Source organism: Puma concolor, chromosome A1 (assembly GCF_028749965.1).
Source record: "Puma concolor isolate L17-30 chromosome A1, mPumCon1.1.hap2, whole genome shotgun sequence".
In the NCBI taxonomy this organism is placed as follows: Eukaryota; Metazoa; Chordata; class Mammalia; order Carnivora; family Felidae; genus Puma; species Puma concolor.
Window position 1 is genome coordinate 34,316,176 of NC_141667.1, and position 27,095 is coordinate 34,343,270.

At 37.7% G+C, this 27,095-nt stretch overlaps 1 protein-coding gene across 2 annotated transcripts; it reads left to right on the forward strand.

Annotated features, from left to right (window-relative positions):
- Window positions 1-1,030: 1,030 nt before the first annotated feature.
- On the forward strand, window positions 1,031-25,480 carry RIMOC1 (RAB7A interacting MON1-CCZ1 complex subunit 1). 2 transcript variants are annotated; one of them, XM_086677977.1, is made up of 7 exons: window positions 1,031-1,467; window positions 5,099-5,205; window positions 12,530-12,673; window positions 15,149-15,280; window positions 16,410-16,524; window positions 20,519-20,801; window positions 21,147-25,480. In XM_086677977.1, exons 1-7 carry the CDS (start codon window positions 1,368-1,370, stop codon window positions 21,166-21,168), a joined length of 903 nt encoding a protein of 300 aa, XP_086534103.1. In that variant the 5' UTR covers window positions 1,031-1,367; the 3' UTR covers window positions 21,169-25,480. The 2 variants fall into 2 exon arrangements, with proteins under 2 accessions (XP_086534103.1, XP_025780744.1); XM_025924959.2 differs by having other exon boundaries at window positions 1,039-1,467; window positions 20,519-25,480.
- Window positions 25,481-27,095: the final 1,615 nt, after the last annotated feature.

A 27,095-nucleotide genomic window follows, 5' to 3' on the forward strand; every position in this document is an offset into this window, starting at 1 on the left:
GGGCTTGAACTCAGACTCATGACCCGTGAGATCATGACCTGAGCCAAAATCAAGAGTTGGACACTTAACCAACTGAGCCACCAAGGTGCCCTTAGAATTTTGATTCTTTAGCCCACATTGGTCATATGATGCAAACTTCCTGGCCTTTAGCTTCCTGATTAGAAAGTAATATAATGAGAAGATAACGTGGGATTTTTGTTTAACTAATAAGCACTTTCTGAATACTTATAATGTGCCAGGCACTATAGAAGGCACTGAGGAAACAAAATTAATACGTGATTCCTGTCTGTCCTCTATATTTAGGGTGACTTGGAGGAAGAAACTGTTGTTATAAAGGTCAGCTGGGAAGCCTTTGTGGTCCATCGCTTATAAATTACAACATACTATTTCCCTATTTTTAATGTTTCCTATTAGATATAAAACTATCTTTCATAAAAAGTAAGATAGGATGGAGATCATTCAAGATGTGCTGTGTCAAACTGAAAAAAACTTGAGTTAAGATTTGATAAGAGGCAAGAATATAGGGAATGCAAAGTAGAAATTAGACTTGTTGACGAAGTACTTTGAAACTCACATGAGAGGGTGAACTTCACACACTATGAGCACTTTGAGGGTGTTGAGGTGTATGGCAATAGAACTTCTTGTAAATGCAAAATTTTGGTACCACTGCACGCGAGATGGTTAAAGTACATTAATACGGGCTAGCCAAAGCAGATCAGAAAGAAATAAAACAAACTCAGGAGCTAAAATTAAGATTTGGAAAAGCGACACTCCAACACCTAGACTAGAAACACACACTAGCGCTGGGAGCCCCCCTCCCAGATGCACAATAACCTCTCCTCTCAAAGACTTAGATGTGCTACAAGGGGGCTGTCAGGCTTTACCATTTCTGACTAGGAGATTATAGTCATTTGATTTTAGGCAACGCTCTCGCTACAAAGGCCAAAATCGGACAGGGGCCAGAAACACAAGAGCAAGGCCAGTCAACCACCACCAGCCAGCAGCTGCCACGCTCTCCTCCCAGCGCCCCCTCAGAGAAAGCTGGCTTCCTATTGGACCAACCTGAGGGTGTGGGCCGCTCCCGATTGGTTTAGAGGAGGGGGCGGGAGAGAGGCGTGCCCTGATGTCATGCCAGCCCCTAAAGTATCCCTACCGCTCAGGATTGTGGGAAGGAGAGGAAGTAACCGGAGACGAAAAAAATATAAACCGCAGCAACCTTTACGGGCCTGGACCGGCCCTGTTGCCGAGCTGGGGTTCCCTCCCACCAACCGGGTGAGCTCCGCCCTTACGCCCCGCCCAAGCCGGGGAATCAGGTGACCGCGGCCCGGCAAAGTCACGTGGCTGGGGCGCGCCCGCCCGTCGTGGCCATGGCGGCCGCAGGTTCCAGTGTGGTAAGGCGAGTGGAAGAGCTCGGGGACCTGGCTCAGGCTCACATACAGCAGCTTAGCGAAGCCGCCGGCGAAGATGGTGAGGGAGCGGAGGAGAGTGGGGCGGGCGGGCTGGCCGTAGTTCATAGCTGGCACTCGACCGCGGTACGGGCTGGAGGCTGCGGCCTGTGCTCGGTGTAGATCCCAGGCCAGAGCTACCGAAGGTGTTGCACTTGTGACCCTCGCTGCACCGTCGATTGTCCACCTCCAGAAACTCACGTTGCCTTAAGCCAAAGCATTTGCGTCTACACTGCGTTTTTCATAACCCATGAAAACCGCTTACATGTCAGTCAAATCAGTGCTGCTCGTCTTTATGCCTATAGCGATTGGGAAAAGAGTAGAATCTGGATAAAAGTACAAAAGTTTAAATGAGTAGTTAAAGCTGACTGATAGTACGCTGATAAGTAATGATTGGGGTGCAGTAAAGATAGCTAGGCATGTGTAACAGTTAAACTTTTTAATTGCTGCCTTATAAATTTTCGTCTTCTGTTTTGGATTCTAAATCCAACTGTAAACAATACAGAAGAGCTTTGCATTCGTATAGTTTGGACGATTCTTTTCTATACATCGCCTCAGTTCTCACCACGGCTCTGTTAGTGTTAGAACACTTGTTTGGAAAGGTCCAAGTGTTTTCCTTAGGAAAGACTGGCTTAGAGAATTACTGCGACTTTTAAGTTTAATTGTCTTATTACATCTCAGCTCCCTATAGGTTCTACATTATTTTATTTTTGAGTTTTGAGCATTTAGTAATACAGATAGGCTTTTAAATTCTGGTGGTCTGACTCATTGTCATCAGACTTATAGGAAAATAGTAGTGGAACATTTTGCCAGATTATTGATTGTTGGTGAATTTATTGAATAGGGTCCACAATGAAATGGCTCAAGTTCAATAAAGATTATTTGCTTGATTATCTTTTTTTAGAGTATGTTTTTCAAAATCCACAGACCACCCTGAAGCTGACTTCTTTTTTGGTTTGTGGTAAGTGAATCCCAGGATTCACATGAATAGTTTATCCACCGTAGTGGCTATTACCTGGAAGTGTATCCAGATTACCTCTAAATAAGCTATGCAGTGATCTTCACCCCACACCAGCTCCACTTAAACCAGACTAAAGAGATCAAAGAGTGTTTTTTATTCACTTATCACTGAGCCCAAAAGTCATTCTCATTTTTCCATGGAAGAGTTCTTTACTCCAGACTAGAATAAGGGGTGGAAGTAAAAGTAAAGTGGTGGGGCACAGAAGTGGCTCAGCTGGTTAATCATCCTACTTTGGCTCAGGTCATGATCTCATGGTTGGTGGCTTCCAGACACCATTGGGCTCTCCACTCTCAGCAAGGGGCCCGCTTCAGATCCTTTGTCTCCCTTTCTCTCTCTGCTCCCTCCCCTGGTCACTCTCTCTCTCTCAAAAATAAATAAACATCAAAAAAATTTAAAAAGTAAAGTGATGTATGTCCTTGTTGAGAGACATTATTTGATTTTTTAATTTTTAAAGATTTTAGTTTTAGGTAATCTCTGCACCCAGCATGGGGCTCAAATTTACAGTCCCAAGATAAAGAGTCATATGCTCCACCCAATAACTAGCCAGGCACCCCTTTTTGGGAGACTTTAAAGTTGTGAAGGTTTACTAAAACTAAAATAATAGTGATCTTCGTTATGAGCTATTAATGAGTATTAATGGCAACATTTTCTTATTTTATGAAGTTAAATTAAAACATGGTTGCAGATGTTTGAACTGAACTTGGCATTCTTTTCCACACAACAAAAATAATATTCACTCAAAATGTGTCCTTTCCTGTAACAGCTACATATTTGTATTACATTATAGGAATTGATAGTTTTCTGTTTTCTACTTCAAATGAGATGAGATACAACTAGACATTATTCTAAGATTGCTCTCCTTTTTATTTCTGGTCAATTTTTGTTCTTTATTTCTCATTGTACAAGCACAATATGTTCAGTATATAGAAATATGCCATGAGAGGGACTTTTTCCAGAGGTTATGTAAGAGTCACTTGTCTTTGCCTTGCCAGTTGTCACTTTGAATGGTTCTAGTAAAAATGTTATATTTTATAAAAGTTTGCTAAAATGTGAGCCATTATCCCCTCTCCCCTGTACTCAGGAATTCATGTGAGATACTCCTTCAGCAATGGTTTAGTGAATTCAGTACAAGTCTTTACATTTAAAATAATCTTGCAAATTAAGAAGAAAATGTCAACTCAGTTTCTAAAGCACATATAGAGTGCCATGTTCCATTCACAGTGGAATTTTTTTTCCCCCCAGGTTGGGAGATGCTACTTCTGGGCTGAGAGATTGGAAAGCAGTGCTAAAGAAGTAGCTTTCAAAGCAAAAAAATAGTGGATCTTAAATCAATCAGAATCTGGTTTAGATACAGGCTAGTCCTCACTTGGAAAAACTTAAGGTCATCGTATGGTTGCCAACAGACATAATGAAGCTGGTGTTGCTTTCACTCCAATACTAAACAACTTACTATTTGTATAAGTGCTAAAGCTGGATCAGATGGGCCTGCACTAAGTTCCACATTTTCTGTCTGTTGGCTAGTGTTGGAAAGGATACATATTTCTGAAGGGAAGCACAGAAAGGGCAAATTCAGGGACTTTGAAGTCTTGATGGTAGGCATGTCTAAATTTGACTACATGAGATGGTGCAGAAGGGTAGATAAATAGCACCTTGGTATGGACACTTGGCAGGTTAGGGAGGAAAAATCTATAAGAAAAAAGTGAAACCATGAAAACAAAGGGAATATGATACTGGAGACAGGGAAGAAATTAGACAACATAGGGGCGCCTGGGTGGCTCAGTTGGTTAAGCATCCGACTCTTGGTTTCCGCTCGGGTCATAATCTCATGGTTTGAGTTCGAGCCCCTCATTGGGCTCCAAGCTGACAGTGTGGAGCCTGCTTGGGATTCTCTGTCTCCCTCTCTCTGCCTCTCCCCCACTTGCGCTATCCCTCTCTCTCAAAATAAATAAGGAAACTTAAAAAAAATTAAAAAAAAAAGAAATTAGATAATGTAGAGGGGAGAGAGGGTGAATTGTTTTTAGAGGGCATATTAGAATACTTTCTTTGAAAGAATTAGGTAATTTGTTCCACTTACAGGTTTTTAAAGGAATAAAATATGCAGATGGATTATGTAATTTTTTAGATTATGTAATTTTGATTATAACAGCTATTTACATACATAAATACATAAACAGGATAAAGTTAAAATTGCTCAGAGCTTACATTTTTGGTGCACTTGATTTAATCAGTCATGTTCTTTTAGGAAATACATTTATGAAATTATAAGTTTTTAGTGGAAGCCCTTTCTGTAGATTTATGTATATTGTTTGTACTATTCGAATACAAGTTTTCAATTATTTAAATATTTTGAGTATGTCAACATCATAAAAGCAGCACTATGAAAATGAACATACAAATTGCATTTAAGAAATGGCAACTGAACCTGGAGAAGTTCAGTCTAGCTATTGAGAATAAATTACTGTGATGAATTTAAGTAGGATTAGGCATTATGATGTACTTCATTGTTTACATAAGATATTACTACCATGCTGCGTCTTCATGCTGTAACATAATATGATTTCAGATACACCATTTTTTTTTGTTTAAAGAACACCTTGAAACTATATGAAATTCATGTTTTTGTCTCTTACAGATCACTTTTTAATTCGGGCTTCTGCAGCTCTAGAAAAATTGAAACTTCTGTGTGGAGAAGACAAAGAATGTTCAAACCCATCAAATCTTCTAGAACTTTACACACAGGTACTGAAACAGATATGGTTTCTGAGATGATATGGAGACAGATTGCCTATATAAGATGATTGACTCTGACCCCAAAGTTTAGGTGTAGTGAAACCAATTTATTCTCTATTTAAAGTGTTTGATTTTGGGGGCGCCTGGCTGGCTCAGTTGGTAGAGCATGCGACCCCTAATCTTGAAGTTGTAAGTTTGAGCCCCACATTGGGTGTACAGATTGCTTAAAAATAAAATCTTAGAAAAAAAAAAAAAAAAGTGTTAGGGCACCTGGGTGGCTTAGTTGGTTAAGGGTACAACTCTTGGTTTCAGCTCAGGTCACGATCTCACATTTTGTGGGATTGAGCCCCACATGGGGCTCTATGCTGACAGTGGGGAGCCTGCCTTGGATTCTCTCTCTGTCCCTCTTTATCTGCCCCACCCCCACTCGCATGCTTATGCTTGCTCGCCCTCACTCTGAAAATTAAATAAACCTAAAAGAAAAAATAAAGTGTTTAATTTTGGTCAGAAAAACCCCTTTATGTATAAAACATATAGACTTGAAACTTTGAAACTATAGAAAGAAGATTTATTATTTAATGTATTGTTAAGGAAAAAAATCTTGTAGATAGCAGAATTGCTTCCCTTTATATTTCATTGAGCAAAACACTAGTACATGCAATTTCCAAGCTTTTGAAAGTTATTCAGAGGGAATAAAGGTCTCTGTAAGGTCCCTGATTATTTTTTTTCCCTGAAATTCATCTTTTTTTGGGATCCTCCACATGACTCTCCTGCTATTGTCATGCAACTGTAAAAAATTTTTCTGCACCCCAGTCTCCCCCCTGCTGCTTTTTTTTTTTTTTTTTTTTACTTTCCTTTCAAATTCAGGTCTCTGTATGGGGAAGACCTAGTTTGGTTTTCTCAAACACTGCTGAGGCAAGTTGACATTAAGAAACATAATTTCATTATAGTAACTAACGTTCTTATAGCTCTTTATGGTTGACAGAGTGCCTTATATGCTTTACTTGATAATGAAGACGAAGTGGTTATGAAGAGTAGAGTAAACATAGTTAAGCTTTCAAAGTACACATGTATAGCATTTAGGGGCCTGGCACTCTACTTCTTATTGGGAGGTACATAAAGCTGGTTTCCGCCTTCAGATATCATGGTTGACTGAACCTATAACAACTACTCATAAAACGCAAAGGGCTGCTGTTACTTGGCAGAGCTCTGCCTGGCTTTCTTTCCCTTTGGAAGACTCCCTGCTTGTTTCATTTCTTTCAGTGAGAGAGTTGTAAACATTTTTTTTCTCTTCAGATTTTTATTTAAATTCTAGTTACTTCACATACAGTGTAATAACTGGTTTCAGGAGTAGAATTCAGTGATTCATCCCTTACAACACCCAGTACTCATCATAACAAGTGACCTCCTGAATACCCATCACCCATCTAGCCCATCCCCCACTCATCTCCCTCCATCAACCCTGTTTGTTCTCTTTCACAGCCTCTTGTGCGTTGTTACCCTTTCTGTTTTCGGTGTTTCCCCACCTCCCCTATGTTCATCTCCTTTGTTTCTTAATTCCACATATGAGTAAAATCATATGGTGTTATTCTTTCTCTGGCTGACCTATTTTGCTTAGCATAATATACTTTAGTTCCATCCATGTTGTTGCAAATAGCAAGATTTCATTCTTTTTGATCACCGAGTAATATTCCATGTACACACACGTGTACACACACACACACACAGACACACACCACATCTTCTTTATCCATTCTCAGTTGATGGACATTTGGGCTCTTTCCATACTTTGGGTATAGTTGATAATGCTGCTATAAATATTGGGGAGCATGTGCCTCTTTGATTCTATATTTTTGAATCCTTTGGGTAAATACCTAGTAGTGCAATTGCTGGATTGTGGGGTAGTTCTAGTTTTAATTTTTTGAGGGACCTCCGAACTGTTTTGCAGAGTGGCTACACCAGTTTGCATTCCTACCAACAGGGTAAGAGGGTTCCCCTTTCTCCGTATCCCTGCCAATACCTGTTGTTTCTTGTATTATTAATTTGGTATCTTATCATGATTTTGATTGATACTTCCCTAATGATGAGTGATGAAGAGCATCTTTTCATGTGTCTGTTAGCCATCTGTATGTCTTCTGTGAAAATATGTTCATGTCTTTTGCCCATTTCTTCACTGGATTATTTGTTTTTTGGGTGTTGAGTTTGATAAGTTCTTTATATATTGTGAGTACTAACCTGTTATCAGATATGCCATTTGCAAATATCTTCTCCTATTATATAGGCTGCCTTTTAGTTTTGTTGACTATTTCCTTTGCTGTGCAGAAGCTTTTTATCTTAATGAACTACTAATTTATTTTTTCTTGTTTTCGTTGCCCTCAGTGATGTGTCTGGTAAGAAATTGCTCCAGCCTAGGTCAGAGAGGTTGCTGCCTGTGTTCTCCTCTAGAATTTTGATGGTTTCCTCTCTCATATTTAGGTCTTTTATAAATTTGAATTTTTGCATATGGTGTCAGAAAGGAGTGCAAATTCAATTTTCTACATGTTGCTGTCCAGTTTTCCCAACATTTTTGTTGAAGAGTCTGCCTTTTTTCCATCAGGTATTCTTTCCTTCTTTGTTGAGGATTACTTGACCATGTAGTTATAGATCCATTTCTGGACTTTCTGTTCTGTTCCATTGATCTGTGTGTCTGTTTTTGTGCCAGTACCATACTGTCTTGATGACTACAGTTTTGTAATATAGCTTAAAGTCCGGAACTATGATGCTTCCAGCTTTGCTTTTCTTTTTTATGATTGCTTTGGCCATTTGGAGTCTTTTGTCGTTCCATACAAATTTTAGGATTGTTCTAGCTCTGTGAAAAATGCTAATGGTATTTTGATAGAGATTGCATTAAATGTGTACATTGCTTTGGGTAGTATGGACATTTTAACAGTGTTCTTCCAATCCATGAACATGGAATATTTTCCTTTTTGCAGTGGGGGGGGGGGGGGGTCCTCTTCAATTTCCTTCGTAAGTGTTACACGGTTTTACTGTTACACAGTTTTACTGGTTAGGTTTGTTCCTAGGTATCTTACGATTTTTGGTGCATTTGTAAATGGGATTGATTCCTTGACTTTTCTTTCTGCTGCTTCGTTATTGGTATATAGAAATGCAACAGATTTCTGTACATTGACTTTATATCCTGAGACTTTGCTGAATTCATGTATTCTAGCAATATTTTGGTGGAATCTTTGGGTTTTCTACATAGAGTAACATGCTGTCTGTAAATAGTGAAAGTTTGACTTCTTCCTTGCTGATTTGGATGCCTTTTATTTCTTTTTGTTGTCTGATTGCTGAGGCTAAGACTTCCAGTATTATGACAAATAGTAATGGTGACAGTGGGCATCTGTCTTGTTCCTGACCATACCGGAAAAGCTCTCAGTTTTCCCCCATTTGAGGATGATATTAGCTGTGAGTCTTTTGTATATGGCCTTTATGATGTTGAGGTATGTTCCATTTATTCCTACTTGTTGAGGGTTTTTATCAAGAATGGATGCTGTATTTTGTCAAATGCTTTTCTGCATCTATTAAGAGGGATCATACAGTTTTTATCCTTTCTTTTATTAATGTGGCGTATCATATTGAATGATTTGCGGATACCAAACAAGCTCTGTAGCCCAGGAATAAATCCCACTTTATTGTGGTGAATAATTCTTTTCATGTACTGTTGAATTCTATTTGCTAGTATCTTATTGAGAATTTTTGCATCCATGCTTATCAGGGATATTGACCTGTAATTTTCCTTTTTATTGGGTCTTTGTCTGGCTTTGGAGTCAAGGTAATGCTAGCTGCATAGAAGGAGTTTGGAACTTTTCCTTCCATTGCTAGTTGTTGGAACAGGTTAAGAAGAATAGGTAGTAACTCTTTAAATATCTGGTACAATTCCTCTGGGAAGCCATCTGGCCCTGTACTTTTATTGGGAGATCCTTCCTTCTTTCCTTCCTTCCTTCCTTCCTTCCTTCCTTCCTTCCTTCCTTCCTTTCGAGAGCATGGATGGTTGACACGGGCAGGGTCGGGGGGAGAGAGAGAGAGAGAGAGGGAGAATCTTAAGCAAGCTTGATGTTCATGATGTTCAGTGTGGAGTCCGACATGGGGCTCAATCCCACAACCCTGGGATCATGACCTGAGGTGAAATCAAGAGTTGGACGCTCAACAGACTGAGCCACCCAGCGCCCCTGTTGGGAGATTTTTTTTTTTTTTAAGTTTATTTATTTATTTTGAGAGAGAGAGCTAGCAGGGGATGGACAGACAGAATCTCACATAGGATCCGCTCTGTCAGCGTGGGGCTTGAACCCACAAACCATGAGATCATGACAGAGCTGAAATCAAGAGTCCGATGCTTAAACAACTGAGCAATCCATGCGCCCCAGGAGATTTTTGATTACTGATCAATTTCTTTGCTGGTTATGGGTTTGTTCAAATTTTCTATTTCTTCCTGTTTCAGTTTTGGTAGTTTTTATGTTTCTAGGAATGTGTCCATTTCTTCCAGATTACCGAGTTGATTGACATAATTTTTCCTAATACTCTCTTACGGTTATTTGTATTTCTGTGGTGTTGGTTATGATCTCTCCTCTTTCATTCCTGATTTTATTTATCTAGGTTCTTTCTCTTTTCTTTTTGATAAGTCTGGCTAGGGGGTTATCAATTTTATTAATACATTCAAAGAATCAGCTCTTAGTTTCGTTGATCTGTTCTGCTGGGTTTTGTTTGTTTGTTTCTACTTCATTTATTTCTGCTCTAGTCTTTATTATTTCTCTTCTTCTGCTGGCTTTAGGCTTTATTTTCTGTTCTTTTTTAGCTTCTTTACATGTAAGGTTAGGTTGTGTCTTTGAGACTTTTCTTGCTTCTTGAGATAGGCCTGTATTGAATATACTTCCCTCTTAGGACTGCCTTTGCTGCGTCCCAAAGGTTTTGGACTGTCATGTTTATATTTTCATTTGCTTCCATGTACTTCTTTATTTCTTCTTTAATTTTCTGATTTACCCATTCATTCTTCAGTAGGATGTTCTTTAACCTCCATGTATCTATGGTCTTTCCAAATATTTTCTTGTGGTTGACTTCAGGTTTCATAGCTTTGTGGTTTGAAAATATGCATGGAATGATCTAGATCTTTTTGTGTTTGTTGAGGGCTGATTTGTGACCCAGTATGTTTGTTGCACTGGTTCTCACTACTTGCCCATGTAGAGATGCATATGCAAGGTGCAGGGGGCAGGGCTTAGTGTAAGCACCCGGTCTCCACTTGGTGGTGCTCTTTAGCTCACTGAGGTTGCTCAGTACTGATGGGCGGCGGGGAGGGGAAGGGGAAGCAAAATGGCTTTGCCTGGCTCTCCCATCCCCAAGGCAGGGAGCTTGTGCCTGCCACTTTTCATGTAGTCCTCACAGAAAATCACTTCTCTTGTGTCCCTGGCTTTCATCAAATCCCTGTCTTCATGCTGTCTGTGTCTGAGCTGTTTTATCTCAGGTGTGTGGCTTGATTTCTAAACTCCGAATTTTAGGGACTTGTACAGTAGGGCCCTGTGCTGATCCTCTGGGGGAGGGTCTCGCCAAGCTGTTGCCCCTTGCCAACTGTCCCAGGAAAATGTTTGCAGGACCGCACAGTGGTTTTGAGTTCATGGCAAAGTGGAGCAGAAAACTGGCGTCAAGACTCGCTGTCCTCAGTCAGTGTCCCTGCTCCTATGCCTGGGAATCGTGTAGCACGTTAGCACCACCCTTTCTTCTGTCCCCTAGAAGGCCTTGCTTCCACTCCCAAGTGCACTCCAAGCAGGGGATCTATTTCTCCCCCAGCAACCAGAGAATCCTCAGACCACACTGTCTTCTGCAGGGTCTCCACCCTCCTTCCCCACGGGAATACTGCTAAGCCAGGCACGACCTTGGTAGTGGTGGACTTCTAAAACTTGTTGCACTCCACTCCTTATAATACTTTGCAGTAGTCTTTTTTTTAGCAGGGCTCCCTCTCCTCTGGAGCACCCTCAGTTCTTATCTCCCCCAAATCAACTCTCTGCAGATTCTACCCTCCACAATTTTACTTGTAGTGTTATTTTTTCAGTCAGTTGATTTCTTGGGTGTTCAGAATGACTGGATATTTATCTAGCTGTGTTCAAGGGAAGAAGGAAGCTTCCCCCATCCCTCCATCTTAATTAACTTCTACCCTCTAGGGGCGCCTGGGTGGCGCAGTCGGTTAAGCGTCCGACTTCAGCCAGGTCACGATCTCGCGGTCCGTGAGTTCGAGCCCCGCGTCGGGCTCTGGGCTGATGGCTCAGAGCCTGGAGCCTGTTTCCGATTCTGTGTCTCCCTCTCTCTCTGCCCCTCCCCCGTTCATGCTCTGTCTCTCTCTGTCCCAAAAATAAATAAACGTTGAAAAAAAAAAAATTTTTTTTTAAAAAAAACTTCTACCCTCTAAACATTTGAATTTATTTCTAAAGATAAGATGAAAGACCTAGAGATACAGATTTGAATTCCCCAGGCCCCCTTAGACCCTAATTATGGTTCTGAATCAAAGTTACTATCCATAGGATAATGATTTGCTCTTCCTGACTTAGGCCTTCAACACAAGAACACTTAGCACTTAAGTAGCCCTGTATAATTAATATTCTGTGTGTTGTACATATGTTAATTCATTCTATCCTCAAAGCAAGGAACTTTGAAAAGCAGTTTCTTTATTTTACCAATAAAATTGACTGTCCTTGGTTAGTTGGGTGATTAGTGGAAGAACTCAGTTTCCTTAGTCTTAGTCCAGTAGATTAAAAAAAAGAGAGAAAAGGTTGTGTAGTTTTAAGGTACTTGAACAGAGCATCTTATATTTAGGAATGCTAGGGATTTAGTGTTTAAATTGCATAATGTTGGCTATATACTGCCTTTATTGGGTGGCAGAATACATATTCCCCAAATGCTAGGTCTGCATTTGAAGAAACAAATAAACTATTTGAAGATTCAATATATAAAACTAGAGGTAGTGATCTTAAATTGATATAGCAGGCATTTAGAAAATGTTCAAGAAGTATGTATGTGTAAATTGCAAGGAACATAATATATTTTTCGTAATTAATGTCATATATGATTAGCTTAAAGTCTTCTTTATTTACTTTTTTTGAGAGAAGCAAGATTATCATTAATTCAATATTTTACTAAAATACCTATGAGGTTTCCTATGAAGCCCATCAGAGACTATGTGTACAGCTAGACATTTTTCCCACTTTTCAAATTTAATTGTCTAATAAAGCATCTGTATATGTAAGGTTAAAATGTAAGTTATTCACACTTCAATCATTAATGGATACTTTTGTTTGTTTTACTGCAGGCCATTTTGGACATGACATATTTTGAGGAGAACAAACTAGTAGATGAAGATTTTCCTGAGGACTCTTCACAGAAAGTAAAAGAGCTGATCAGTTTTCTTTCAGAACCAGAAATTTTAATTAAAGAAAATAATATGCATCCAAAAGTAAGTTTTGTACTCCTGTGAATTATGGTGGAATGCTGTTCCTTCCTCTTTTGCTCTTTAGAGTCTGTCATTTCTTCTTCTGGAATGTGTCTTTGTCTCTGTTTAAAATGAAGATTAAAGGAGGGATGTATGAGACTTTAACACCTCAGACCAACATCACAACTAAAGTATCACATATATGTTTCACAATATTTGCATGATGGAATTGTATTGGAATTACTGGTGCCTGATCATTTTCTAAAGACAGATATTTGCTATTTCTGCTCCCTTTACTTCTGCAGATTGAAGGTCCTGAGGGATCTAATTAACACATCTCTTGTCCTTTTTACAGTCTTTTTCCTCCTGGGCATTTGCTGCTTTTCTTCCTATTGATCACCCCATCCCTCTGAGGCCCTCAGAGCCTGGCTCTTGTTCTTCCCCAAACATCTGCCCTTTCTCCCATCCTGGAAAGATACACCCTCACCAAGGATATCTTAATCCTCTGATTTTCTCTATTCTGTCTGCTTGACAACCTGTTCACATGCTTTTTATTGTCATCTCTATTTAGATGATTCCAAGATTTTTGTCTAGCCCTGGCTATTCTTGCAAGCAAATAATTTATTATCTTTAACTGCCTGCTGGCTCTCTTTACCCAGATTTTTTTTTTTTTTTTCTCTATGTGTTTATCAGGGGATGTTAACTGTGGGAACAAATAATCCCAAGTTTTAAATGATACAACACAGTAAAAGTTTGATATATTAAAACCTTATATATATGTTTTTTCATTATTTTATTCTAACAGTACTACAAGTGTCATCTTGTTTCAAGTAACAGATTTCTAAAAAGTTACCCTTTTTTAACACTTATTTTTTATTGAACTGTTGTTGACATACAATGTTACATTAGTTTCAAGTGTATGGTATAGTGATTCAACAATTTCGTATGTTATGCTATGTTCATAAGTGTAGCTACATCTTCCAAGGCAATTACAATACCATTGTACCCATTTTCCCTGTGATTTACTCATTCCATAACTGGGAGCCTGTATATCCCGCTCTCTCTCCTTCACCTGTTTTGCCCATTCCTCTGGCAACCATCAGTTTGTTCTCTGTATTTATGAGTCTGATTCTGCTTTTTGTTTGTTTATCCATTTGTTTTGTTTTTAGATTTCACACGTAAGTGAAATCACGTGGTATTTGTCTTTCTCTGTCTGATTTATTTTTCCTAGCACGATACCATGTAGGTCTATCTATGTTATCACAAATGGCAAGATCTTTTCTTTTTTATGGCTGAATAATAACCCTTTGTATCTACCACATCTTTTTTATCCATTTATCTATTAATGGACATTTGGGTTATTTCCATATCTTGTCTATTATAAATAATGCTGCAATAAACGTAGGAGTGCATATATTTTTTTAAATTAGTCTTTTTGTTTTGGGTAAATACCCAGTAGCGGAATTACTTGATCATACAGTAATTCTATTTTTAATTGTTGAGGAACATTCATACTGTTTTCTCAGTGGCTGCACCAATTTACATTCCTACCAGTAGCATACAAGGGTTCCTTTTTCTCCACATCCTTACCAACACTTATTATTTCTTGTCCTTTTGATTCTAGCCATTCTGACAGGTGCAAGGTGATATCTCATTGTGATTTTGATTTGCATTTCCCTGATAATTAGTAATGTTGAGCATCTTTTCATGTGTCCGTTGGCCATCTCTATATATCTTCGTTTGAAAAATGTCTATTCACATCCTCTGTTTGCTTTTTGATTGTATTATTTGGGTTTTTTTGGTGTTAAGCTATATAGATTCTTTATATGTTTTGGATATTAACCCCTTATCAGGTATATCATTATGTTATTTGCAAACATCTTCCATTCAGTAGGTTGCATTTTCATTTGTTGATGGTTTCCTTTGCTGTGCAGAAGCTTTTTGTTTTGATGTAGTCTCAGTAGTTTATTTCTTTTGTTTCCTTTGCCTCAAGAAAAATACCTAAAAAAATATTGCTAAGGCCAATATCAAAGAAATTACTGCCTATGTTTTCTTCTAGGCGTTTTGTGGTTTCAAGTCTTACGTTTAGGTCTTTATTTTATTTTGAGTTTATTTTTGTGTATGGTGTAAGAAAGTAATCCAGTTTCATTCTTTTTCATGTAGCTGTCCAGTGTTCCCAGCATGATTTATTGAGTGAAAAGTTATCTTTTTAATCAGATTATGGAATACTTATATTTCAGATATATTAGAAATGGCTACTAAAATACTTAAATATTATTTTCTAAAAAATTGTAAATTGGAGTATTTTCACATAGCAGTAGATTTCTAAACTTATAATTGATTCAAACAAAGTAAGGCATTCGTGAATAATAAGTAGCCAAGTAAAGGGCAAATTTTGTGAAATGAAAGTGTTTTGAATTGCTCAATATTTTGGAATTTAATTTTTATTTTTACAGATGTGAGGTTTCTTTTTTTAGCTAAGTCTTTGTTGTATTTCAGCCCTGCGATTTGCTTGGGGATGAACTTCTGGAATGCCTCTCTTGGAGAAGAGGTGCTCTACTCTATATGTATTGTCATTCTCTGACCAAAAGGAGAGAGTGGCTCACAAGAAAATCCAGTTTGCTTAAAAAGGTAAAAAGGTGTTCCTTATATATTTTAGACTGTTGACTTTACAGGTTTCAAAAAGCTGTCATTGGTGTAGTACGAAGAGTAGTGGAATCAAAGGGTCTGGGTTTGCACTCCAGGTTTCAACTTACTAGCTATGTATTCTTTTTTAAATTTTTTTTTTTTTTAACGTTTATTTATTTTTGAGACAGAGAGAGACAGAGCATGAATGGGGGAGGGGCAGAGAGAGAGGGAGACACAGAATCGGAAGCAGGCTCCAGGCTCTGAGCCATCAGCCCAGAGCCCGACGCGGGGCTCGAACTCACAGACCGCGAGATCGTGACCTGGCTGAAGTCGGACGCTTAACCGACTGCGCCACCCAGGCGCCCCTATGTATTCTTAAGCATATGGGAATTATTGTGAAGATTAAATAAGATAACATGTGAAAGCCTTTGTAAACTGGGAAGTTTACGTGCTGTTTTTAAGTTTGGGATTTTTTTTTTTAAATAGAATATAGACTGTCTGTATTAATTTCTAAGCATATTTATGGCCTGAAGGAAACAAACTTGGCTGTGACCCTCTCTCTGTCAGCAGATAACTCATAAAGAACCTCGTGACCCTACTGTAGAACACTGTAGCCCTCTGATTCGTCTTGACTCTTCTGACCAAATCTGTAAATCCAAAGAACCTGTCTTACGTTGTTTTACTAAGAATTCAAACTTGAGTTGGTTGTATACATAGTTTATGCGGGCCTAGAAATGAGAGGTTACCCTTGATGTAAAATTTTGTTCATAGTATTTCTTAAATTATAACAAGCACATGTTTTAATAAATTGTTTTTGAACAATTAATTGTTTTATCTTTTTCTTCCTCTGTTAACATCTTTGACAAATATATTACTGAGTCATGTGTTCTTGGTTAGTTCTTTCTTTTTTTATCTCCCATACTCTTTTGCTAATTGGAGCATTTGGAAGGTTGTATTTATAAAAGTTTTGGGATGGGGTGGGTCCTTCTACCATTGTGATATAATAACCACAAGATACATTTACAAACTAGTCAATTTTCTCTTAAGTAAAGAATGGGGGGAAATTAACGTTTGAGGTTTCTACAGTTCTTCATATAATACTTATAATTCTTTGGCTTTGATTTTCATTTAGTATCTTATTGATGGAATCAGTTACTTGCTACAGATGCTAAATTACCGGTGTCCTATCCAGTTAAATGAAGGAGTTTCTTTCCAAGACTTAGACACAGCTAAATTACTGAGTGAAGGTAATGTGATCTCTTTTTGCAGTTTCCTGTTTTAAAGGTTTTTTTTTCTTAATTTTTACGTTTACTAGACTTTACTCTGATTTAAATGAATTTCAAGATACATTATATACCAAAAAATAATAAAAGGGCTTTTAAATATCTTCTCATGTAAAAAATAAAAAATACTGCTATTCCCTTTATAGTAACTTTGAAAGAATTATATATCATGCTGCTTTTATTTCATATCCCCAATTAGCCCAATTAGGCACTAGATTTGGCTACTTGAAACAGACTGGAAATAACTTTTTTTAAGTTTATTTATTTTGAGAGAGAGATAGAGAGAGCCATGCATGCAGCTGGGGAGGGGCAGAGAGAATGGGAGAGAGAGAATCCTAAGCAGACTCTGCACTGTCAGCCTAGAGCCCGACTTGGGCCTCGAACTCACAAACCTTGAAATCATGACCTGAGCCTAAATCAAGAGTTGGATCCTATCCGACTGAGCCACCCAGGTGCCCCGGAAGTAACTTCTAAACAAGTAGAAATTTACTGCTCTTTCACATAAAAATGGTCTTACGGGGCACATGGGTGGCTTAGTCAGTTGAACGTCCGACTTCTGCTCAGGTCATGATCTCGCGGTTCCTGGGTTCAAGCCCCATGTCAGGTTCTGTGCTGACAGCTCAACTTGGAGCCTGGAGCCTGCGTCAGATTCTGTGTGTCTCTCTCTCTGTCTCTGCCCTTCCCTCACTCGCACTCTCTCTCAAAAATAAATAAACACTGAGAAAAAAAAAAAACAACAACCAAAACCAGAGCTGATTATGGTGATTCCTATCAGGATCCTACCTTTTTCCTCCATCATCTTCAGAACTACAGCCTTACAGCTTCAGAGGGAGGCATTTATACAGAATACATGTAAATAGTACTTCCCAGAGTTGTGCAACATGCACCTCTGTTGAGGATATTGCATTCTCTGTCTCAACATGCTTCTGGAGGTCTTTTCGTCTCACCTGTGTTTCAGTCTATAGGAATGGCAAAAAGATGTTTCTTTCAGTCAACACTGCTCCTTTGGAATAACCTTCTTAAAAGTTCCTGACACTTAAAACTTCCACCTACATTTCACTGGCAATAATTTAATCACATGGCTTCAGACAGGTACAAGGGAACCTGGGATTACAGTATAGCCCTTCACCTGATACATTGCCATCCCAAGTAAAATTGTCTCTTAACTAAGAAAGAAGGGAAGAATAAATACTAGGTGGCAAATGTTAGTTCCTGTCATATCTATCCACCTGAAAATATTAGGAACTGGATATAGAGCATCATTTGGGTTTTAGACTGAGGTGTGGGAGGGAAGAACCACTTATTTTTGCCATCTCTTTATAAGTGGAGGAACTGATGTCATGATAAGCCAGAAGATGTGTTGAAGGTCACATAGCTGGCAAGTGACATTAGATTATATGTGTAAACTTTCTTTTTACTTCATCTGAAATTTTGGTGGGGAGAAATCAAATACGGAGAAGAAGAAAACTTAGGGAAAATTCTATATTTCAATTTTATAAGTATATTTTAATTATCCTTTTTCTTTGTTAGCTTTTGTAGGTTTTTCCATTTTATTTGAAAACACTGCTTAGAAAAAAGCAGCATGATTTAAACTACTGAAAGTTGTTATTTTCAGTTAATTCAGGCACGTAGCTGTCCTAAAAATTGCAAATACCAAATGCTCCTCCAGTGGGCCTGTTTTGACAAACATGGTGTTTTGGTTTATTTGTAGGAAGTATTTCTTGCGGATAACTAGTAAACTGATTAGCTGCATTGACAGTGGCCTTTCTAAAATCTCCTCACCCACCAATATGGATTGATGTAAAAGAAAAAGTAGGGATGGGCACGAAAGCCTATTTAGAACCAAAGAAAGTAGCAAGAGTCACCAATTTCTCTTATTCTCTCATTTCTAATCATAGGGTAGTATACTCTTACGGCTGGAATTTTCTCTTCAGGATGTTTGTGGTACTAGTGTCTTCTCTTAAATCATAATTTGATTGCATTAGCCCCTAGCTTCCACTACTTCTTCCACAGGAGAATCAAAAGGGACAGATAGGGTCTCTTTTTTCCAGGAAAAAAAAAAAGAAAACAACATCCACTCCATAGCACTTTTGCCACAGGGCTAGGTCCTCTTCTGGTGTTGGCTTCTTGTTCTCATCTAAAGCAGTTTGTTCCTCCCTACTTCATTTCTCTCAAGATGTAGGTTAGGAGCCAGGAAGCCTACCTGGCTGAATTACTCCTGATACCCCATCAGAGAGGTTCTAATTATTTTTTTTTCTTCACTTAAAACATTTATTCAAAAATGAAAACAATGTGTTTTGACATGATAGTTTTTGTATACTTAAATCTGTATATTTTTATACATAGTATGGTTTTGAAAATTAGTTCTTAGTATTCTGTAAGTGTGAAAATTTTATTTTAGATTTAGGAAGGATCTTAGAGAATTTTATTTTATTTATTTTATTTAATTAATTAATTAATTACTTTGTTTATTTTTTCAATATTTATTTATTTTTGGGACAGAGAGAGACAGAGCATGAACGGGGGAGGGGCAGAGAGCGAGGGAGACACAGAATCGGAAACAGGCTCCAGGCTCCGAGCCATCAGCCCAGAGCCTGACACAGGGCTCAAACTCACGGACCGCGAGATCGTGACCTGGCTGAAGTTGAACGCTTAACCGACTGCGCCACCCAGGCTCCCCTATTTATTTATTTTTTTAAATTTTTTAATGTTTGTTTATTTTTGAGACAGAGAGAGACAAAGCACGAGCAGGGTAGGGACAGAGAGAGAGGGAGACACAGAATCCAAAGTGGGCTCCAGGCTCTGAGCTGTTAGCACAGGGCCTGATGCAGGGCTCGAACTCATGGACTGGGAGATCATGATGTGAGCTGAAGTCAGATGCTTAACTGACTAGCCACCCAGGGGCTATTTATTTATTTATTTATTTTAAATAAAAAAAATTTGCATCCAAATTGGTTAGCATATGGTGCAACAGTGATTTCAGGAGTAGATTCCTTAGTGCCCCTTACCCATTTAGCTCATCCCCCCCCTCCCACAACCCCTCCAGTAACCCTCAGTTTGTTCTCCGTATTTATGAGTCTCTTCTGTTTTGTCCCCCTCCCTGTTTTTATATTATTTTTGTTTCCCTTCCCTTATGTTCATCTGTTTTGTCTCTTAAAGTCCTCATATGAGTGAAGTCATATGATTTTTCTTTCTCTGACTAATTTCGCTTAGCATAATACCCTTTAGTTCCATCCATGTAGTTACAATGGCAAGATTTCATTCTTTTTGATTGCTGAGTAATACTCCATTGTATATATATACCACATCTTCTTTATCCATTCATCCATTGATGGACATTTGGGCTCTTTCCATACTTTGGCTATTGTTGATAGTGCTGCTATAATCATGGGGGTGCATGTGTCCCTTCAAAACAGCATACCTGTATCCCTTGGATAAATGCCTAGTAGTGTAATTGCTGGGTCGTAGGGCAGTTCTATTTTTAGTTTTTTGAGGAACCTCCATACTGTTTTCCAGAATGGCTGCACCAGCTTGCATTCCCATCTAATTATTTTTTAATATTTTATTAGCCAATATTAAACATAATTCTGAATAATCCTTAATATTAATTTTAAAAGTTCTACATGAATTCAAAATATTTTTGTGGCCAGATCTTAGTGATAATTTACCCAACTTTAGAACTTAAGAACACAGTGACCTAAATGATTCTTTAAAAAAAAATCTCTGACAAACTGTTTTTTGGGGGGTTGGGAGTGATGGACCTCTTTTATAGGTAAAATAGAGATAGAAATGCCAATTAAATGAGGATTATATTAGTGATCATTTGGCTTTTCTAGTGTAACTGAAATGAGAAGGAAAAACACTTAATGACATAAAAGGAATTTATTAGAGTTTTAATAACCAAGGTTTCTTTTTAAATATTTAAATTCTAATCTCTCAACCTAAATGATTTTCCCAGGAATATTTAGTGACATTCATTTGCTGGCTATGATGTACAGTGGAGAAATGTGTTACTGGGGATTGAAGCATTGTGCAGATCAACAGCCAGAAAATCATGAAGTGGATAGTGGTGTTTCCGGAGCAAGCTACACGACACAGAAAGAACCCTTGGATTTCCGAGAAGTAGGAGAAAAAATTTTGAAAAAGTATGTATCTGTGTGCGAAGGACCCCTGAAAGAACAAGAATGGAATACAGCAAATGCAAAACAAATTTTAAACTTCTTTCAGCATCATACCAACCAGTAAGTTCAGCTATTCTTTTTGAAACAGAAGAACAAAACAACCCGTGAAATGGAAAAAGTTCCAGAAAAGAAGACATATTGACACTGAGCTTAAGAATGTTACACTATGTAAAGATAACCAGCAGGGTTACCTATTTTTAAATGCCATCGCCATCTTTCATTACATATTTTTAAATCTATGAAGGAACAATTCTTTAATTTCTAAGATGGCATGTAATTTTAATTCAGCCATCCTGTAACTAATACTAAGTAGTAATCCAGTTTAGCTTTTTAGAATTTTTTTATTACTTTAGGTTTCTTTTTTTAATATTGTGACATAAAATTGACCACTTTAAATATCTTCAGATTATTTTTAGGTCTATCTTGAAGCTACGCTTCAGCGATTAAAATCAAGTCACCTCATTGCTTTAGATGGATAAAAAATGGGCAAAGTAGAAGATTACAGTATTTAGACTCCCATTTCCAGAATAAGATAAATAATGCAATGCCACAAGAGAATTGTTTGATTTTTTTTCACCATGTATTACTAATAGAATTAAAAATTTTTATGCTATTGGGCATTATATAACCATTTTCAAATGATTTTCCTGTTTTGTTAAAAGAAAATGGATGGCTTATCAAATGAGTAATGAAGGTGAAACCAATTTAGGTTAGTCCATCATTAGCTCATATGTGTTTAGAGCACACCTTTTTGGATGTATTGAAATTTTAATATTTTTGTCTTTAATAATAGAGATGGCCAGAGAACCTAACTTTCTATCTTGCTTACGGTTTTTCTGTCTACCTCAACTCCTCTTGTCATCTTGGGATGATCTGTCTAATACCTTGCTGATATCCTTGACTTCTGTGCCAGTGACTTCATCACATTCCAGGAGCTTACTCCCATGGCTACACCTTGAATGAAAATCACCATCTTGTGTTCTCTTTCTGAAATCTTAAATTGCAGTAACCGATAACAATTCCTATCTTTCCAGCTTTTTCACTTCCTCATTTTTGTTGATTTTTCTTTCCCTGTGTTTCTATTCTTTTTTTTTTTAATTTTTTTTTTAACGTTTATTTATTTGAGAGACAGAGCATGAACGGGGGAGGGGCAGAGAGAGAGGGAGACACAGAATCGGAAGCAGGCTCCAGGCTCTGAGCCATCAGCCCAGAGCCAGACATGGGGCTCGAACCCACGGACCCCGAGATCGTGACCTGAGCTGAAGTCGGATGCTTAACCGACTGAGCCACCCAGGTGCCCCCCTGTATTTCTATTCTATCTCTAGCTTCTTTACAGCCTTCTCCTCTTGACTGTTCCTCTTTCTCCTAAACCATCAGCCTGTTTCAGATTTTCTTCCTTTCCTCCAGCTTCAGCTTTATAAGGGTCACAAGTTGAAGTGCTCTCCACAGCCCCTTCAAGTCCGTTGTCCTCTTGTCCTTCAGTGTAACCATTCTGCACATCTCACCATTGAATTTATCCTGTCACCCACCTTTTCTGGAATGCTGTGTCCCATGTGAAGTTCATGTAACCCTTCAAGGTGTAATCCCTATGAGTGTCTCACCTTCGACTTTAGGAGAGCCCTCAGTATAAGCCTCTTGTTTGTTCCTGCTGTGGCTCCTCTCCTTTTCTCTTGGTGGCTAATCTAAACCTCACTACTTTTTTCATGTCCTCTATCTCCTCCCTTAGCATATGGCGCTTGGTCCGCTCTTACAGAAAATTCAGACTATGAGGAGTTTAATTTCTATTTCCCGGCTTTGCCGTACTCATTTTCCCCATTTTTAGAAGAAAAGAGGTCACCTGCTTCCTGTCTAAAGCTGATCTCCACCTCTCCTCATTTCCCCTGGAGCTTCTTTTTTTTTTCTGCTTGCCCCTTAGATATTGCTCCTCCCTCAAGGTCTGTTTTCTTTTTCCCCTCCCCCCCCTTTCCTTCTCTCCCTCCCTCCCAATCTCACTCTCGCTCTTTTTTTTTTTTTTTTTAACTTTAAATACTCTTAGGTGATGTCATTCATAGCCCTGGCTGCTTGTGACAGCTATAATGTTAGGCTGACTTCTAGACTTGCAACTCAAATCCCAGCTTCTCCTGCTCTCTGAGCCTTCTTTCTAACTGCCTATTAAATATCTTCACTCACACAATTTTGGTAATTCAGTATGTCCAAACAACTAACCCTCATCTTTTGATCTTTTGTTTAAAATCCTTTTTGGTTCATGTTTTTTCTTTCTTTCTTTTTTCTTTTTTCTTTTTTTCTTTTTTTTGGTCTTTCACAGAGCAAGGCAACAAAGAATGCCACAATCTAGTTTCTGTCTACCTCCCCAGTTTTCTCTCTGCAGTGCATCCCATGTTATCATGTTCTAGTTCAGTGTTCCTCAGCATTTACAACCCAGGCTGCTTTTTGATAAACATTCTGATAGAACATCTTGGTATAAGGAAAATCTCTCCCTATCCCTGCCCCTGTCTCCTTGCTTATCCTTACGCAACAGAGATTTTTATTTAATATAGCTTTTTAACCAGTTTTACTACAAAAATACCTTTGTGCTTTCTAAGTATAAAAATTTAGATCATTTTTAGTATGGTTTTAGAACCACACGTCCCCTTACCCCCACCTTTTGGAGCATGATGATCAATTGCAAATACTTCAGTTCCTTTCCCATTGGGCTCCCCTCAGTACTCTGCAGATCTCATTACTTCTGCCGGGAATGCTTTGCCCTTCTTTGTGGCCAGGTGAATACTTGTGCTTTAGGACTCAGCTCCAGTGATACTGGATCCATAAGGTTTTTTCAGCCCTTTTCAGTCAAATGTTCCTTTGCTTCTGCTCCCTTAATGTTCCTTCCCATGTTATCAAACAGGTAACACTGCTTTATAGTTCTTTTCCTTATGTGCTGGTGAACTCCATATTTAAAAAATGTATCTTAATACATTGTGCTTAATGAATGGTAGGCCCTTAGTAATGTTTTTTGGTTTTGTTTTATGGGGTTTTTTGCCTCTTTTTTTTTTTTTAATTAATAAGAGACACGGTTCTTAAGTGCCGAACTCTGCACAAAAGGGTTGCTGCTATTGGATTCCAAACTGCCATGCCCTCTACACCAGTGGTTAATAAGGCAAATAAGAAATTAGTTCTCAGAGAAGTAAAGTATTATGTAGATTTGGAACCTGAGAATACCATAACTTTCTCTTCATAAATGGGAACTTCCATTTCGCCTTTACGACCCTTGGGAGCCACTTGGGTCTCTCACTGGCTGGTGTAGTTATGAGGGTGCTACTGGGTGCTTTTTGTACAACTTTTCCATCCCCCACATAATTGGAGAATGATCTGTAGACCATAACACTTACAGTGCTTTTTACTAGGGTGTATTACAAAACAATGAACAACAGATTTTTGTATGTATGTGTTAAACCTAAGTAAATTTTATTTCATTTAAGTGAAGTATCTTCAAGATAACAAACACTCTACATCAGCAAGGCACTATAATTCCCTCATCAACAATTATTATGTGCCTACTACATGCCAGGTTTCATCTTAGGCATTGATGATATAGCTTTGTAAAACATCATTTTTGGGGGTTTATATTCCAGTGGAGGAAGTTAACACATTTTAAGAAATAAATGTATCGTGTATTAAGTGGTTAGTGCTATGAAGAATAAAGCAGGGTAAAGGGCTTGTGTGACTCTGGAGAGGAGTGCTGTTTTATGTATGGTGGTTGGGAAGGCATGCCTATCTACTTTAGCATTAGCGTCTTCAAATTCTCTCCCTTTGGTTAAATGCCTTGCTGCACATTCAGTACATCCATAAAGTTTCTTTCTTATGGAAGTTCTGATACAGAATTAAGGAACGAGTCAGTCACTACATAAGACCTTTTTCCTTTGATTACATTTAAGACGTTTTCCAGTGTGGGCTTTACTAATGAGTGAGTGAGAACCTAAAGGCCTTGTTGTGTTATTACATGGGGGGTTTCTCTCCATTTTGAGTTCTCTGATTGTTACTAAAACTGTTAAAGGATTTTTTTTTTTTTTTTATAATCCTTAAATTTGTGTGTTTCTTTTGCAGTGTGAATTTTTTTATGTTAAGTAGTTAAGTTTCAAAGTAAGCTTTGAAACTTAAAGGCCTATCTGCTTTGTGGCATTTATTAGGTTCCTGGCTATTATGAATTGTTTGATGCTGATTAAGTTTCAAATCATGACAAGACTTTCCCTCATACCTTTGCATACAGTAGAGTGAAGTGAGTGAGGGTTGTGGCTAAAACTCCACAATAAAATTACATTCCTATCTTTACCCTCCCACTGTGGGTTCTGTGATGTTCTTTGAAGTGGGAACTGTATCTAAACGTATTCTCAGCTTCATTTTAATGGCATTCTTAAAAACACACAACTGGATAACATGCTAGTTTTGGATGGCTTGGCACTTTTCTCTTGCCACCTACGAGGGCTCCTTTTTTGGCTCTAATAAGGATACCTTATCTGCAACAGAATCCAGGATTCTGTAGTTCTCTAGTGTCACTTCCTTGTATTATTTTTAACACAGTATGAGATAACATGTTAGGAAGTATTGTATTAAAATGCATTTACTGTATCCATAAATAAGTATGTGATATGTATTCATGCTGAAGTTCTTTATTGTTTTTTGTTCTCTTACTTGTAGTGAAGATTTCCAAGTAAAATGTTTTGGAGCATATAATTTTTTTTTAATAAAACCATATTCCCATATTTGTATCTTGGTCTTTATTTTCTTTTATATCTGAGTGTTGTATCAGAATGAAAACTTTCATTGTCTCAGTTTACTTTGACATCTGAACATTATTTCTTATGGTTCTAATAAATTTCATACAGTATAGTATACTGGTTAGGAATATGGGCTCTGGAGCCAGAGATCTGAGGTTAAATATTAGCCCTGTTGTGTCCTAGCTTTGTGGCTTCACATAAATTACTTAAACTTTCTGTACCTTAATATCCTATTATTTAACAAAGGAGCACTATTAGTACCTACATCACAGGTTATTAGGGATTAAATGAATTAATGTTCGAAGTTGCTTAGTTTAATGCTTAGCACATCCTAAGAGCTCAAAAGACTAGTTTTTATTATTTTCTTTAGTTTTGTGTATCAGTTCATCATGCTGAAAATATACTTATCAGCCAGGATAATTGAGAGACAAACTCTTGTTCTGGCCAGTGAGCACTCACTCACTGCCTTGTCAGTTCAAGTGGTGCTGACCTTTCTAAATGGAAAGCAAGTTTCAGAGAAGAAATTACTGGCTAGATAGACAAATGTTTGTTTTAGATATGGCTAGAAGGAAACCTACAATTTTCAGAAATTTTTCAGCCCCAGTCTCACAATGTATATATATATCCCTGTATACCAACATCAACATTTACCTATCAGCTTGATTGACTTGGCTTCTAGTACCTTTAGGTCACACTGAACTGACAAGTCAGAGGCATTTAATGAAATACTAGTCATCTAATATCCTTAATATCCTGTTTAAAAAATAGATTAAGCTGGGAAATCCACATGATTGAATGGTATGTAGCTATAAGAAGCAAAAGCAAATATTTCTGTATAATGCTATGGAGTCATCTGAAGTGAAAAACAAGGTGGAAAAGAGTATATAGTACTATTTAAGAAAGGGAAAGTACTATTTAAGAAAGTACTATTTAAGAAATGTGTGTATAACCTTGTTTGCTTATATATATGTATATTATATATATAATATATATACATTATATGTATATATATACATTATATATATACATATATGTATATAATGTATATATACACACATATGTATACATACATATATGTATACATATATATATATACTTTTTTTTTTTAATTTAAAAATTAAAAAAAAAGTACTTCTGGTGGGAGGTATGGAGAGAGGTACCAGATGGAGGGGACCAGGATGGAAGCTAGACTTCTCTGAATATACCTTAAGTTTTGTACATTTGACTTTGGAGCATGTACTACATTTTTACAAAGCAAGATTACATCAAAATTAAAAGCAACTCCTAAAATTCCAAAGCAAAATACAACAAATGAGCTGTATTGTGCTTCAAGTTGGTGGCTTAACTACACAGGAATATTTCAATTATTTTTAAAGAACAATAATTTGCATTCCCCTAGTGGATATCCCCAAGGGCTGTGAAGAAATCAAACTTCCTCAGTAATTATAGTATTAATAACTCTGCTGATATCATTAGAAATGTGGATTTTCAGTGTAAGGGAAAAGAGACTAAATTGGAATCAAAGAAGGTAAGTAAAAATTCTGTAATTCTGAAGTTGAATAGAAATTAACAGCATGAACTCTTATTTTCTCTACATAAA